The 17,505-nt window shown below is 34.6% G+C and overlaps 1 protein-coding gene across 6 annotated transcripts in view; it reads left to right on the top strand.

Moving 5' to 3' along the window:
* Positions 1-16,955, top strand: part of CUL3 (cullin 3) — a 102,372-nt gene extending 85,417 nt beyond the window's left edge. For all 6 annotated transcript variants that reach the window (XM_081579658.1, XM_081579652.1, XM_081579655.1 and 3 more), the window contains 6 exons: positions 483-607; positions 1,199-1,295; positions 2,794-2,928; positions 9,472-9,658; positions 14,120-14,265; positions 16,486-16,955. In XM_081579658.1, the coding sequence (XP_081435784.1) occupies positions 483-607; positions 1,199-1,295; positions 2,794-2,928; positions 9,472-9,658; positions 14,120-14,265; positions 16,486-16,617 (822 nt within the window). In that variant the 3' untranslated portion in view covers positions 16,618-16,955. The remainder of the gene's footprint in view (positions 1-482; positions 608-1,198; positions 1,296-2,793; positions 2,929-9,471; positions 9,659-14,119; positions 14,266-16,485) is intronic.
* The last annotated feature ends 550 nt before the right edge of the window (positions 16,956-17,505 follow it).

Raw genomic sequence — 17,505 nt, 5'->3', positions numbered from 1 at the left:
AGCACGTACCGTGTAGAACTGGGCCTAGCGTCCTATGCAAAGATTGGTAGAATGTGAGCTACGTGTGAAAACCTGAAAGTTTTGGTCAGTTTAGTTGAAATGTGATTGGGATGTTAGAAATATGTTGTTTCTGTATTAAGATGGCAGGAGTACTTAAAAACTGAGATGAAAGGTATTATTCCAGAATTTTCTCTTAAAATGATACTGATATGACTCCTTGGCATTTTATCTGGAAAAAATCTTAAAGGCTGCAAACTTTGTACATTTCAGTGACATCAGTAAGACTAAGCAAACATGTTAAGCAATAAAATTTGCCATAGTTGAAATTAGGAAAACATTGGATGAGTCTAACTTTTAAGATGTGTTTTCTTTGCTGGCTGTTGGACCTGGAGATAACTTCTTTGATAACTCTTGATAACTCTCACAGTGTCTCGGCAACAGATAACACATCCTAGCTAACTTGGAGGGTCTTTTTCCCGCAGGTATCTTTAGGTGGTGTTGATCTCACAGTCCGGGTGCTCACAACAGGATACTGGCCCACTCAGTCAGCCACACCAAAGTGCAACATCCCACCAGCACCAAGACATGCTTTTGAGATATTCAGAAGGTAAATGTAGATCAAACTTTGTATTCTAAGTACGAATTGTCCAGAATTGAGATGAACTGGAGCAGTTAGTAGTGTCCCTGATTGAAGAGGAATATACTCCATTTTTAAATCTCATTTACCCTTTATGCTTTCAGTGTGTAAGGATGAATTGCATAATCTCTTTTCAGAGGAATACTAATACCCTTCTTCAGCATTAGTGCATAGTTAGGACTGTATTTTGTATTGTTGATGTTTGCCACTAGCTGGGGGTGAATTGTTTTGGGGTTAATTATGGAGAAAGGTCGTCTTATGAACTGCGGTGGCTGAGCAGAAGCTAGGGCAAATAAATATACCAGTAGAAAGTATTTGGTGTACTACTTTTATCACTTACTGTCTAGCTAAGTTTCTTAGGTCTGTCTTTTTCTGTCTCTTTTCGCCCACCCCTTAATTTATGGTTTCTTTTCTATAAAAAATTGGAGCTGAACTTGATTTCTAAGATTTGGTTTAGCTTTTAAAGTCTCCCTTACATAAATGTTTGTTAAAAATTGGAAGTTTATAATTTCAAATAAATAAGTTATCTAATTCTCAAAAACCTGGTTTGATTTGCCCAAGGTTTTACTTAGCCAAACACAGTGGTCGACAGCTCACACTCCAACATCACATGGGTTCTGCAGATCTCAATGCTACCTTCTATGGACCAGTTAAAAAGGTAAATATTAATAGTTTGAGCATATTTTTAATTAATAACTTTAAAAATTAGTCTATAGAACTGATTAGTGAGTTTTGTTGATTTGGGTAAATTATTTCTCTTATTTCCCAGCCTGTTTCAAATATTTAGAAGAAGGAAACGTTAGCTTTGATTCTTTACTTCTATTCCTTCAGTTGCTAACTTCCTTTGACATTACGAAGACTATGCCAGTAGCCTTTATGGAATAAGTAATATAATTACATGTTTTATTTATGAGATTAGACTTGAGATAGTATTGCATAAAATAATAAAATGCAAGTTGATTTGAGAGCATACAAAAACTGTGAGTACCTTTTCAGAATTCTCAGTCTCCTATAATCCTTATTTTTAATAAATTGAAATTAGGAAAGCTAACACTTAAGATTTGTAAAATGTGCAAAATGTTACCAAAGTGATTAGTTAAAAATTAGCAATACACTAGTAAATTGCCTTCATTTTTAAAAAGTAATTTCTTTTTTTTATGTAAAATTGTGAGCTTTAATTTACTTTCATTGCTCGGTATAAATCAAATCACAGTCATTTGCCTTAAAATGGCAAAATAATAAAAAACTTTTAAATCATTGAAGAAAAAAATACCTAAGTTGTTATCTAGGCAGCAAGTAAGTTTCATTAAACATTTTAATTAAAATCTTAACTTGTATGTGTCACTGTAACACCAAAGTTTTTTTTTTTTAATATTGTTGAAAATGCCTACAGTTACGAAACTACATATTGTAGTTTTTTATATTTAATTGAAGTGGTAAATATTCCTTAGAATTCATTCAGTTTAAGAGTGTTATATATTTATTTAGCTGTAAGTGGGAATGTCAAAGATATTAAAGAACTCACTCACCTTGTAATTCTTGCTTGCTTGTTTCTGTTTTAAAGGAGAGGCTTTTTTCTTAAATAATCATGTTAGCTTCTGAAGTTTTATTAAACAGATGAGTAGGTTTTGAAAAGATAATTCGTATGTTAATTATTGAGGACTAAATTTGTACTTTTAAATCAGAGCAGCAGTAGGCTTTAAGGATGACAGAGATTCCCCCCTCTCCACCCTATGCTATTATTTAATCTGTTACAATGATCAGATCTTACAAAAAGAAACCTAACTCTACTACTTTGGGTGGTAGTATAGTGGCAGTGATACCTTAAAAGTACAGTATTATCCTCGTGTGTCCTGTTACCATAAATTTTAGCTATAAATAAAAGGAATTATTGATTCATTACTTGTTCAGATATATTAGCGTATTCATAATGGGAAAAAATGAGACAGTCCCAAATAAAGATTGTGTGTGTCTGTTTACACACGTATATATACCCATACACTTGTAAAATAACATTTCTTTTTATGTAGGAATGAGTCCTATCATTTTGTTAAGGCGGGTTTGGGCATTGCAGAGCTTATTTCACAAACATATTGATAAAGTTATCAGAAGATAATTATATCTTGGTTCTATTATTATGTTTAAAAATTAAACAGGAAGATGGATCTGAAGTTGGCGTTGGAGGCGCACAAGTAACTGGCTCTAATACACGGAAGCATATATTGCAAGTCTCCACTTTCCAGATGACCATATTAATGCTCTTCAATAATAGAGAAAAATATACATTCGAGGTATGGGTTGGTTGTGTGGATTTGACAGTGTTGTGTTGTTACTTGAGTCTTTCTTGTTTGAATAACCTAATGTAGAATTATTATTGAAAAGGATTTGAGTAATAACCTTTCAGAATATAATTAGAGAAAAATGTATAGCATAAAATTGGACCGTGGAACCATGAAACTATATGAACGTCATAGGTTTCTTGGGTTTCATTTGGTTTTTTAAATCAACTTTGTTGAAGTATTAAGTTTGATATAGTAAAACATAATTCCATCTGAGTTCACAGTTTGATGAGTTTTAACAGATATATGCACCTCTGTAACAAGCATCACTGAAATCAAGATACAGAATATTATTTTGTTGTTCAGTCACTTAAGTTGTGTCCAACTCTTTTGCAACCCTGTGTACTGTAGCCTGCCAGGCTCCTCTGTCCATGGAAATTTCCAGACAAGAGTACTGAAATGGTTTGCCCTTTGCTTCTTCAGGGCATATTCCTCACTCAGGGATGGAACCCACGTTTCCTGCATTGGCAGTTGGATTCTTTACCACGGAGCCACCACGGAAGCCCCCATAGAATATCTTCCCCAAATTTTTATACTCTGTTGCAGTCATTTTCCTCACAGTATCTCCAGACCCAAGCAGCCAGTTGTCTGCTTTGTATCACTGTAAATTAGTTTTGGCTCTCTAGAATTTCATATAATTGGAACCACATGATACATATCACTTTTGTCCAGCTTCTTTTATATAGTCTAGTATTTTTAAGATTCATCCATGTTGTTGAGTGTATAGTTGCAGTAGTTTATTTTTATTGCTGAGTGATACTCTGCTACATGGATCTGTTATGGTTTCTTTATCCACTCACCTCTTGATAGGCATTTTGATTGTTCGGTTGAATTTAGATTGTAGTGAATAGAGCTGCATTTTTTTTTTTTTTGCACTTTGCATTACTGTACTTTGCAAATCCATTTTTTAAAAATGATTATTTTTTAATCGTTATTTTTTTAAAGGAGTATAATTGCTTTACAGTGTTGTGTCATTTCTGCTGTATAGCATGAATCAGCTATATGTATGCATAGGTCCCCTACCCCTTGAAAGCCTCTCTCTCACCCCTATCCCACCCTTCTAGGTCATCACAGACCACCAAGCTACCAGGCTGCATCTTGGAGTGATTTTACTGTTTTTCATTTCTACCAGCAGTGTAGGAGAGTTCTGGTTGCCCCACATCTTCTCCAAAATCGAATATTCTCAGTCTTTTGAATTTTAGCCATTTTAGCTAGTATGCAATTACACCTGTACGTTGTGGATTTGATTTCTTACCTTGACTGCTAATGGTGATGAGCATTTTTTTGTTAATTCATATGCCCCTTAATGTGTCTTGTTTGATGAGTTCTTTGTTTGTATAACTTTATTGGGTTGTTTAAAAATTCTTTATAAGTTTTGGATACAGATCCTTTGTCACTTCTATGTGCTGTGAATATTTTCTCACAGTCTGTTTAATTTGCCCTTTTATATTGACAAAGTCCAGTAGCCACTGTTCTATGGTTTGTGCTTTTGATAGTCTCTCTAAGAATTACTGGCTGTTGATGTGGTTTCAAAGATTTTCTTCTGCATTTTCTTCTAAGTGATTTATAGTTTTACCTTTTTACATTTAGGTGTGTGATCAATTTCAAGTTAATTTTCTTGATATGGTTATAGGTAGGGTTAAGAATTATTTCCTCCACCCACATATATTCACTTGTTCATTCAGCATCATTTGTCAAAAGCACTAACTATTCTTTTCTCTTTGAATTACCTTAGCCCCTTTATTTAGAAAATATAAAATCAGTTGACCATATGTATGTATTTCTACACACTGTGATCTCTGTTTCAATAGTTCCTGTCTGTCCTTTTGCTAATTTTACACTATCTTGATAGTGTCAACTTTCTTTTTTTAGAGTAACTATAAAAAATTTTTATTACTTTTTTCTCCCATTAAGTCATGATTTGATTGAATTACATTCAGTTAGTCTTTCCCCATATGTTTAATGAGTAGGTTGGAGTTGAAATGAGGATCATGTCATATTTTTAAATTAAGTTTAAATGGAAGATAATGAATATTTTAAAAGCTGTAGAGTTACTGCCATATTTACACTTAATTGAAAATGAATTTTCAGATACAGGTGAACATTGGAAGTTTTAAATTTGAAATGAAGAGCAGTTAAATTCTAGGCCTATTTTAATACTCATCTTCATATTCCCTTTATATGATGATAATATAGTTGAGAGAAGACTATTTTTACATAATAATGCTTCAGAGAAATATTTTGAAACCTTAGTGTTGTAAGTCAGTGGCTAAGCCAAGAGACTTTGTAAATTTCCAGGTGTGTATTACCTCGGGAATAACTTTAATTTCCAAAGACAAAATTATATGTGATTGAATCCTAAGAATATTGATTTCAAGTAAGTATTGAGTACCTTACCCAAACATTGTAAATTCAGGCAGGTAGAATTGAATTATCTCTAACAGCTTGGATGTTTTAGTCTGGAGCTATCATGGATAATATATTTTAAACAAATAAGCTACTTAATAAATGCTAGATTTGGTTTTCAGCGTCCTACTTTATAAAGAGCTGGTAAAAATACTAGGATAAACAAAAACATACATGCATTTTCTTAAACCATTATTGGAATTGCTAGTAATTTTAGTGGCTCAAAACGCTTTTCTCCTTCCCTGTCTGGTTGGGATCATTGAGGCTAACAAGCAATGATTTAGGTAGAAGGAAAAATTCAGTAGAAAATTGCTCTAATATTTTAAATTTTAGCTGTGTCAAACCAGAACCCTGAGCATAAGTGGCATATGTAAAATGCCATTCCTATGGCTCCAAAACCTCTGCTTGCATCTCGAACCAGGCAGTGGTAAGAAGGCTCATGACACACATTCACACTGTGTGCTTATGGTCTGCTGCATAAGTTTTATTAGACAGCTATTTTGCGAAAATCTTCACATGTTAGAGAAGATAGTTAAAAGTATTTAATGATTATTAAAGGAAGCTGACCTCTTCAAATATTCTTTCTTTATGAGTTCAGTAAAATAGAGTATTTTTTATTTAATGTTACATAACAAATCTCAGCTTCATGATTTAAGATAGCCATTAACAATTTATTATCTTTTGTGGTTTCTTTGGGTTGGGGATTCAGGAGGGGCTTGATTGGGTGGTTGTGGCTTGGAATCTTTAATGAGGTTATGTTAAGATGTCAGCTGGGGCTTCAGTCATCTAATGTTGTCAGGACTGGAAAATACTATTATTGGTATGCACCTTTTTCCACATGACTGGAAAGTTTGTTTTATCTGTTAACCAAACTTAGGGGGTGTTAGGTTCTCTCCATTTGGGCTTTACCAGACATGGCTGTTTGATTGTCATTGTATCCTGGTGGCTAACTTTCCCTAGAATGAGTGATCCAAGAGACCCAGGCAGAACCTGCCGTGCCTTTATTATCCAGCCTTGAAAATCACATATTGTCACTTCCTTATTTTGTTGGTCACTAAGGTCACCCCTGATACAGTGAGGGGACCACACAAGATTACAGTGTACCAGGGTCACTGTGGGCCATCTTGGAAACTGTCTTCAAAAGGTAGCATTTATTATAGTGTCACATTTAATCCATAGTAGTCAGGCTGCAGAGACTTTTTCCTCTTTTTATATAAAATTTTTTGGAATGTAGTCCATATTGTGATTTAGAACAGCTAAAATACCAAAATATATATTTAATGGTAGTCTGTACCTTTGATTTTAGTAACTAGCATTTAATTTTTGAAAGAGGTTTGGATAGTAATACATGTTTTTCTGAATGTTCTTTGTTAATACTTTTTTTAAATTTCTGAAAATAAGACTAAAAACTTATTATTGACAGTAGCAGAATTAATGTCAGACGGAATTTAATTTGCATAGAAAATCATTAAACACCAGTGGTATTTCATCGAGAAATTATATCATTATTGTGACAAACAACGCATAAAGGAAAATGATTGGAAGTACAAGGAGAAATGGGTAACTCCATTGTTACGGAAAGCCCTCACATATGTACTGACTATACAATAAAAAAGAAGGATATTAAAGTTCTGAATTAACCCAGCAAATTAAAATTGAAAGTTATACTGGAAACTTTGAACCAGAAAACAATACACAAATTGTTCTTGAGAAATACCTTAGGCTGTATAACATTATTACTAAAACTGAACTAGGAAAATACAAAAAGACAAGGAAGCTATAGGTTATTCAAAATAAATGTACAAATCTAAAATAAAATATTATTAGTATGTTATATTCAGCAGTGTATTGAAATAATAATCCACCTTATCCAAGTAGGGTTTCTTCCTGGAATACAGAGAAGGAGTTTGTTAACAGAGAGCTATTGAGATTTTATAATAATAATACAATTAACTGAGCACCTTCTATATTACCAGACATCAATTCAAGGAGAAAAATCAGTGATGTCTACGGATGTACACAAAGCATATGAGAAAAATCAGTCCTGATTTCTTATTTCCAGATGGGGCACTCTTAGCCACTTAAGAATAGAAAAAAATGCCAGAATGGCGTAAGGATGTACCTAATGAGAGACCTAATAAGCAAGCAATAATTAGTAGTAAAATGTTAGACACCTTACCCTTAAGGTTAGGAATGATTTATACCTGCCTTTACTCTTAGTGTCCACCCTTGTTCTGCAGGTCCTAATGAACACATTAAAAAAGAAAAAGGAATGAAATTTACAGATATCGAGAGTTGACAAAGTTTATAGATAGTATAATTGTCAAGTATAATAATCAACTAAGAAATTATTCTTTGAGGAGAATTTGGTTGAGAAATCTTTCTATAAATCAGACTTACCATTAGTAAGTCCCTTCTCTCTGCATCAGAATTAATCAGAAAATGACATGAGGAGAGGGATATTTTAATAATCATAATCTTTCTGGGAATCATTCTAACACAGAAAGTACAAGACTTAAACCAAAAAGGCAATAAGAGAAAAGAATATAGAAGGGTAAGTGTACCTGAATGAGAAAGCTATGTGTTATAACGGAATTTGATTTTTTAAGCCACCTATAAATCAGTGTCTCAATCCAAACCTGTAGATTTATTTTCTTTGAAATTTGACAACTGATCCCAAAATTCATCTGGGCAAGAGAATGCACAAGAATAGGCAAGGAGGGGCAGGGGTTTGGAGATGGGAAAGCCCAGTAAGAAGGAAAGGAATATGTCTTAATTACCCAAACATAACTTGAAGTTAAAATTGTTTTTAACGTGTGAACAAATAGCTCATTTGAACAAACAGAGAATCCAGAAACAGAGTAGTATATACAGAAGTATTTGAGATGTGATAAATTTGCCATTTCTAATAAATGGAATTGAAATATCTGCTAATTCATTTGTGGGAATGGAAAGAGGGTAGTTCCATATGTCATATCAAATGCAAAATCATAATCAAATTCCACTGATCTATCATGATAATGGAGATTTGAGACTGTCCAATTTTTTTGATGGCACATAAATTTCTACCTAAAAAGGCATTTCTGGTTCTTTGACTCTGGTTAAACAGTAATATAGGTAAATAAGTCACTTTTAGCGTGTACATAATAATTACAATTAACATTGTTTATTAAGAGCACATATTAAATTTGCTAGGATTGAATTGATGTGTCTAAAGTATGTAGATGTACTGAGATGATTGGAAGCTAAGGAATGTGCATCATCATCACTAAAACTGACATGTCTCTTGGTCCTCACCTACCTGTAGTCCTCTGAAGAAGCCTTAAACTGTTCCTCAGCGTCTTGTGAAAGGACGACGACTTGCTCCAGATCAGTTACATAGTCGAAATAACACCGTCTTTATGCCTATTCTTTCTGAGCTCCATTTGAGGGAAAAAGCTTTATACAGTGAATCAAAATGATGCTTCCAAATGTGAAGACTTGAGCCATGCAGTACCTGTCGATGTATATCATATACATATGCAATTCTCTTACTGTCCCATTGATATAAAAAGTATACAACGAATTTAATATAAATTACTTAGTATTTAAATTTTTTTTCATTTGGTTATACAGGCAATAGATACAATCAACTTGGATTGTAAATCTTTGATAGTATACTTGCTTATTTCTAGGAAAAAGTTGCTAAGCAAAGAGTAGTATGGATAAACTTGGGAGGAAGATTGTAGAGTATTTCTTAAGTTAGCATTCGTATGTTGGTTAACACTGTATTTTTACCTAAATATTAAAGCAGGCCCCTACTAATCTCTGTTGGATGACATTCTTAGACTGGGCTTTATATCCCTGCAGGAAAAAACCCAGCTTTTTGATGTTCTGTGACTTGAACCACCTTTTTCTCTAGTGTGTTCAAATAAGTGTGATTTTAGTGAAATGTTATAATAGAAAGTTTTTGTTGTGAGTTATTTCTTAAATGGAATTACCTCTCTTAACTACTGCCTGGTCAGTTTTATTTACTAATTAACTAATTTAATCTTTCACACAGTCTGTTAATCTTGCCTGTTAAACTCTGTTAATCTGGTGAAATTTCAGGAAATTCAACAAGAGACAGATATCCCTGAAAGAGAACTTGTTAGAGCGCTGCAATCCCTCGCCTGTGGTAAACCAACACAGCGGGTCCTCACCAAGGAGCCCAAGTCAAAGGAGATAGAAAATGGTCACATATTTACAGTTAATGATCAGTTCACGTCCAAACTACACAGAGTCAAGATTCAAACAGGTATCTGAAATTATCTTTTTCTCTTAAAAATTACATATATTTTTTCTTAAAAGTTCTTAATGTTGGATTTCTATTTTTTAAAAAGTAATGTTTTTCTGTGTGCTGCATGATACATAAGACTTAAGAGATAAAGCGACTTTTATCATTGTATGTTCCTCTCAAAATGCAGTTGAATCCAAGTTCAGTAAGCACTTGAGAAAGGAATTCATAGTATGAACAAGTATTTGTTTTCATATGGTTTTCAGCAAGTGAAATACAATTTTATGAATGTTTTCTTATAAAAAATTGTTTTTAACTGGTTGAGTTAACAAATAGTGAAGTCTGTTTTTAAAAGTGATTTACAAATTTTTCAAAATTGTGAGTTATCTATTTAAAATTTAATCTTTAGATGCAGCTATTTATATTTTGATAAATATTTGTTAAATTTCAAAACTTTAAAACCCATATTCTTTCTCTAACTTTAAAAACAGAGATAACCCTGTTGTGAATAGTTTTTGGTTCAGCTTTTTTTAGGATGACAGTAAACGTCCTATCTGTTGTATATTTAACAATGTAAGGTGTATATTTTCTATGTATTTAAGAAGGCAAAAATGCACTTCACCTTTGCTGAATATTTAAAACTCTTAGTGTAGCTTGCTACCTGGTTTTTAGATGAGCTTCCTAGTGATAATTTGTCCAATACACCTAATATTGTATTAGGTGTATTAGAAAGCTGAGCACCAAAGAATTGATGCTTTTGAACTGTGGTGTTGGAGAAGACTCTTGAGAGTCCCTTGGACTGCAAGGAGGTCCAACCAGTCCATCCTAAAGGAGATCAGTCCTGAGTGTTGATTGGAAGGACAGATGTTGAAGCTGAAACTCCAATACTTTGGCCACCTGATGCGAAGAGCTGACTCATTTGAAAAGACCCTGATGCTGGGAAAGATTGAGGGCAGGAGGAGAAGGGGATGACAGAGGATGAGATGGTTGGATGGCATCACCGACTCAATGGACATGGGTTTGGGTGGACTCTGGGAGTTGGTGATGGACAGGGAGGCCTGGTGTGCTGCGGTTCATGGGGTCTCAAAGAGTCGGACACAACTGAGTGACTGACCTGAACTGAACACCTAATATATCTGTGTATAAAACCGTATTTTAAAATAAGTTAAGCATGACTTCAATTTTCTGATTTTTATATATTAATAATAAAAGATAAAGTCTTAAATTTTTTTATATTAATTATACAGTTGATAGCCAGAACATACTGATTCAAGAACTTTGTGTATACACTTTAGTTTTTCTTTTTGACTCTAAATAGGATATTTTTTTCACAGCAAAATGGTATCTCTTTACAGCCGTGACTACTTTGTTTATTTATTGGAAACCATATCGTTAATTTGGGACACAGATGTATGTTAAAAAATAGAACAGTGCTAAGGATAGTTGTGGAATAAAATATCTTTTTCACTAGTGTAAGACATAAGACTGTAATTTGGGGCAGAGATAGGTTTTGGATTTCAGAATTTACTTGTATCTCAGGTTTGGAGGATGTGTGGTGATACAGATCTGAATTACCTAGCCTCAGCCTGCTTAATCCTAAATAAATGTCTTTGTAATTCAAGATTCTATCATGCGCAGCTAATATTGTCAGGTAGTATTGTGATTATCAAAAAAAGTCTTCATAGATTTTTAATTTTTGGTGTTAAGTATATAGTATATATGTGTATAGTATTTTAGATTTCGTTAAAATAGAAATATAGTTAAATGTGATGAAAAATTTGACTAGATGACCTGTTTTAAAGTTCTTTTCAGCTATCAAATTCCGTAAAGAAAAATGTGTTTCATTTTTGAAATGGTACTTAGATTATCTTGGCTCTTACTGATTTTTGTGGAAGTTAAAATTTTCTCTCTGGTGCTAAGTATATTCCTCCTGATACATCTGCTGCTAAGTCGCTTCAGTCGTGTCCGACTCTGTGCGACCCCATAGACGGCAGCCCACCAGGCTCCCCCGTCCCTGGGATTCTCCAGGCAAGAATACTGGAGTGGATTGCCATTTCCTTCTCCAGTGCATGAAAGGGAAAAGTGAAAGTGAAGTCGCTCAGTCGTGTCCGACTCTTAGCAACCCATGGACTATAGCCTACCAGGCTCCTCCGTCCATGGGATTTTCCAGGCAAGAGTACTGGAGTGGGGTGCCATTGCCTTCTCCGCCTGATACATCTAGATACTTACGTACCCACTTACACAGCAAATACCCTTGTTATGCTTCTCTTAAACACATAATATTATGCCAGGCTCTGGGAGTGAGCTCCCTACTCACATTTTTAAAAACATAATCCACAGTCTTGGAGTATATTTATTTAGGTGACCAAATTTAGATGAACTAAGTGAGTTGTTAAAAAAAATTTTTCCCTCCACCGTTTTATGTATTTTCACATCAGAAAAAGTGAAAAATGCTGTAATAGATACTCGATAAAATTTTGCCACATGTGCTTAAGCACCTTTATTTCTACCTTCGCATTCTCCCTCTCCCTTCATATATGTTTATAGTTCCTACAGCATTTGGACTTAATTTGCAAACATCGTAACACTTATCCCTTAAATACTTGAGAATATACTTACCTCAGAATTAAAATTTTACCACAAAATTGTTGTACTATATCAGACCTAGAAACTAATTATTAATTAGAAATTAACTCCAAACATCTATATACATTACCCATATTTGCATGTCCACAGCTGTCTCATTTTCATATCTTATTTTTTGGGTCCAGGATTCACTCAAGAGCTCCACGTTACAGTGATTTTAGTGTTTCTTTAGTTCTATTTAAACCAGTCCTCTATCTTTGTTTTTCCCCTTATGGTATGGAATTTTTGAAGCAAAGCATTTTTCTCCTTTAGTTGAACATTTTAATCTAATTTTATTCTTTTTTTTTTTTTTTGTTAAGGTGTTGATTAACTTGGGAGAAGACCCTGAAAGAAGGATTCTAACCAAGGAATTCTAATTAGAAATAACTGAATGGGCACACCAGAATGATCTAAATATTGTAGTCTGCTGTCTCATGGGTGTGCCCAGGCCTAAGTCAGCAATATTTTATGTGGTTCTTTGCAATATTTCAGTTTTTACTCCAGAAACTTCACATCTGTCTACTATTGATGACCAAATAAACTGCATCAGTTACCACTTTTGTTTCTCTGCTACTTCAATTAGAGCAGGGTTATAAGAGAGAGAACTTTTATACTTAATTCTTGAGAAGTTGGCTTGAAGACTGTGGGGAATAGACTACTCTGAAAGAGTGGAATGTAGTCTGCATTGTAGTTCAGTTGCTCAGTCAGGTCCGACTCTTTGTGACCCCACGGACTGCAGCATGCCAGGCTTCCCTGTCCTTCACTATCTCCCGGAGTTTGCTCAAACTCATGTCCATTGAGTCAGTGATGCTATCCAACCATTTCACCCTCTGTCGCCCCCTTCTCTGCCCTCAATCTTTCCTAGCATCAGGGTCTTTTCCAGTGAGTCGGATCGTCACATCAGGTGGCCAAAGTATTGGCGCTTCAGCTTCAGCATCAGTCCTTCCAATAAATATCCAGGGTTGATTCCTTTAGGATTGACTAGTTTGATCTCCTTGCAGTCCAAGGGACTCTCAAGAGTCTTCTCCAACACCACAGTTGAAAGCATCAATTCTTCGGCGCTCAGCCCTTTTTATTGTCCAGCTCCCACTGTGCATGATTACTTGGAAGAACCATAACTTTGACTATATGGACATTTGTAGGCAAAAAAATGTCTCTGCATTTTAATGTGCTGTCTAGGTTTGTCATTGCTTTTCTTCCAAGGAGCAAGTGTCTTTTAATTTCATGTCTGTGGTCACCCTCCCCAGTGATTTTGGAGCCATATTGTGACATTTAGGAATTAGTAAGATAAATGACAAGAAATTGTTGAATAATTGATGAGGTGTCCAAATGGAGTTTTATTAAGAGACATTCTGATGGTACTTCAAAATTTTTTTATTTAGCTAGCTAAATCTTGGCAATATATGCTCTTTTGTCCTCTTAAAGTCCCCACGTTTCTCCCATTTGAGGTGGTTTTGGTGAGGCTTAACTTGAAGTCATATTGGTAAGATACTAGTTAACCTCTGGAAGTCACAAGCAGTGAAAATTATTTACTGATAATTTTACTGCCAAGTATATGTGGCTACCATTTTTCTTCTAGGAAAGGAATCATTCTAGTCTATAAAAATAAAATTGGTTTTATTATGTCTAAAATTAAGCTCCTAATATTTAAAAAGAAAAATCTAGACTTATATTTAATATTCAGTAGACTTAGAATTAGGTACTTTTTGTATGTTTATTTCAATAAAAGTATGTGTGTAGTATATATTCAGAGGTTGAAATTGATTTTTTTAGGTTAAGGTTGCTTATAAACAATTTTTCATTGTGTGTGAAATTTGCATGATAATCACATGGTAAATGTCTTTATTTCTCTTTTAGTTGCTGCCAAACAAGGTGAATCTGACCCAGAAAGGAAAGAAACAAGGCAGAAAGTCGACGACGACAGAAAACATGAGATAGAAGCTGCTATAGTGCGGATAATGAAATCTAGGAAGAAGATGCAACACAATGTGTTAGTAGCAGAGGTGAGGACTCTTCCAGACAGCACTGATGTGGGAAAGGCAAACTTACTTTAACAGCTTAAATTTAGGAAAGTACTGTTGTGTTTTAAAATACAATCTTCAAATTTGAAAACTGTAGTCAGTTAACACAGTATTAAAAGCCTGGCACTTTCTTGATAGCTAAACATAGCTGAACATCAAATTATGTGCACACCTTAAAAACAAACATGCTTGTGGCAAAGATATAAGATCATTGTGAAGCCATTGAAATAGTGAGGAAAGAGGTGATTAGGGCTGAATAAAGTATTGAGTGAAGATAGAGAACCAAATGAAGACAAATGGGAAGAGAAATTGACAGTATGGGAAAAGAAAAAGAGGAGTGGAGGATGACTCTTAGGCCGCCAGCTTGATTGGCTAGATAGAGGTTGGTTTCTTTAACTGAAAAAGGAGGGGGTATGTACTGCTGTGTTCCACAGGTCAGTTAAAATCATTTTTATAAGTTGACTTTGTATTACATGACAAACGAGAATTATGGCTGAGTGGTCAGTCAGTAGTTTCAAAAATCATTTAAAAACCAAATCAAGTAAACATTTAATATGTGTTGGCAATTAGGTGACTGATTAGTTTTCCCATTTTCATTGGACTGGTAAGAGTGAGCGTTTGGCGGCAGTGCCTTGAGAAGTAAATGGAGCTGAAACCACCAAGTGAGTGGCTTGTGCTTTGGGATGCTGTCTTGTGGGAAAGGGCACAAACAATAACACCTAAAAGGATTATGTGTTGAGTTGAGGGTGTCTGAACATTTTTTTTTTCTAGGTGGGAAGACCTTGTGTTGCATTTATAGTCTAAGGATAAAGAAAGGATGCTTAAAAACAAAAGGAAAGAACAGGGATGAGGGATAATTGATGTACTGAAGTCTAGAAAAAGAAAGGCAAGAGAATTGTGTAGAGAACACAGGCAGTCAATGTGTTAATGGCTGCTACTGAATACCTCTTCTGAAACCCAGGGCAGGAGGCAGGGGTGGTTCTAATGAAAGGTGGATACATGCTTGGATAAACAGGTTAAGTGCAAGGTGGTAGGAATTAGAGGAATTTCAAATGAAAATTACTTCTTATGTAAAACAGGATGTGAGATTATGGTGCTTGGAAACTTGCTATACTTGAATACTATAAATTTGTGTTATCAGTCTGTACCAGATTGGCAACCTTTTTTTTAAATGGCCAGTTGTAGCATGAAAGCACCCATAGATAACAAGTGAGGGTGGCTGTTCCAGGAAAAATTTACAACAGGCAGTGGGCTGTATTTGCTTGTAGGGTGTAATTTGTTGACTCCAGGTCTACACAGAAGGTATGAAAACTACAACTTAGTAAAGAACTGAATAGTGGCTTTTGGGCTGTTGTAGAATGAATGGGTGCTTATGGAATTAGGACCAAAGGAATCAGGGAGTTGAAGGTACTGTTGGGGAGTGCAGCTAAAGTGATCTTACATGAAAGAAGGAGGTAAGATCAGAAGGATTTAGATGCTCATCTCTTCCGGTTCTGTTTGCTACTTACAACTTACCATTTTTCCTCTCTGGCTCATTTTCTACTTTTGTAAAATGAGACAGCCAACTTTGCAGGGTTAACAGTATTAAATAAATATATATAAAACTGACATGTATATATATAGTGCATAGTCAGGTTGCGGCTACTGTGCTGCAGTTACTGTTTCATTATTACTGATGTAACAAGACATAGAATCCTGACATCTGTTGAAGAAAAGAATACTAACAGTAGCACTTAACTGTGGGACAGCACATTATTCTGCATCACATCTATTAACTCATTTAATACACACAACAACTTCATGAGGTTAATAATTTCCCAAGGACCCAGAGCTAGTGAGAGAGCTGGAATTTGAATCTCTGAATTAGGATAGTAACTTAGAAGGCATTAGATTATAGCTTCAAAGTGGTTAAACTATAGGGTGGTATAAATTGATGTGAATATATTCCAGCTAATTCATCTACTAATCCACTTGAGCATTCACATCCTCATATGAGGTGATTTGTTCTAGCCAGCCACACAGGACGTTTTCAATAGTATCGTTTTTAATTTTCATAATCAAATTACTGAAGTTTGATCTGAGTCTTAAAATGGTACCTCATTTCTTTTCAAAGATAATTGTTGTGTGTTTATATGGAAATATTTTTTGTTTCTGATTTTCTGGTAGGAATTAGTTTGTTTATTTTTTAACCTTCTCTTTTAGGTAACTCAGCAGTTGAAGGCTCGATTCTTACCAAGTCCAGTTGTTATTAAAAAACGTATCGAAGGACTTATTGAGAGAGAATATTTGGCACGAACACCTGAGGATCGCAAAGTATACACATATGTAGCATAAAATGCGTTCAGAAACTTGATTTATTATTGGACTGTACTCTTCGCATGGACTGGGAAGTTCTTTTAAATCATTAAATATTAAGACGACCATCTCTTCTATTAAATTACAGTACATGTTCTAGACCATTCAGATCAAGCCTTTACTCCCTTTGAGAGTTTTCAACATCAGTTGATTGAGCTTCAGGCTTTACAACGTTTATCCCTGTAGAGATCATCTTTACAGTTCCTCGGGAAAATGTGAATGTGCTGAGTTTTGTTTTCAATACTGTATGAAAACAGGAAAAAATAAAACAAAATTTAGAAAATACAGCTCATTAAAATAAAAATTGTTGGATTTCATTTCCCCAGGTCTTCAGTGTTCATGTAATTGTGTTTTTGTAGTGTTGCTTAGCACTTTGCACATTGTATAAGTTGGGTAACAATAATGGTAAAAGCAGTGACACGATTTCCAGTTATCTCGCTCTGCTTAAGGCATTTCTTTAGCTCGTCTTGTTTAATTTAAAGGTTTGATTATATACAGAGACCCAAGCATAAAATTTGAGCATGCTTTATTCTACCACTTGCACTTACTAATCTAATAGCCTTATGACCAGGAACCTTTGTTTTGGGCTCAGTACACACCCTGATTTGATTTTTCCCTGCTGTAATTTGAGATATCCCAAATTCTTAACAATGATTAGGTTTTGTTCTGCATTATTTCTAGAGAAAGAAAATATTTTAGTATGTATAAATTGTACAATAATTTTTTGCTGTTGTACTCACTGCTAATAGTGGATTGTATAGGGCAGTGTTTATTTCATTTATTGTAGGCAAACATAAATGAGTTTAGTATACACATACTCAACTAATTCAAGTATGTCAGAGCACAAAGTTGGCAGCTGGTTATATT

Source organism: Giraffa tippelskirchi, chromosome 3, assembly GCF_054371585.1.
Source record: "Giraffa tippelskirchi isolate mGirTip1 chromosome 3, T2T-mGirTip1v1.2.pri, whole genome shotgun sequence".
Classification (NCBI taxonomy): Eukaryota; Metazoa; Chordata; class Mammalia; order Artiodactyla; family Giraffidae; genus Giraffa; species Giraffa tippelskirchi.
The sequence above is the reverse complement of the archived record's forward strand: the minus strand, read 5'-3'. Positions and strand labels throughout refer to the sequence as shown.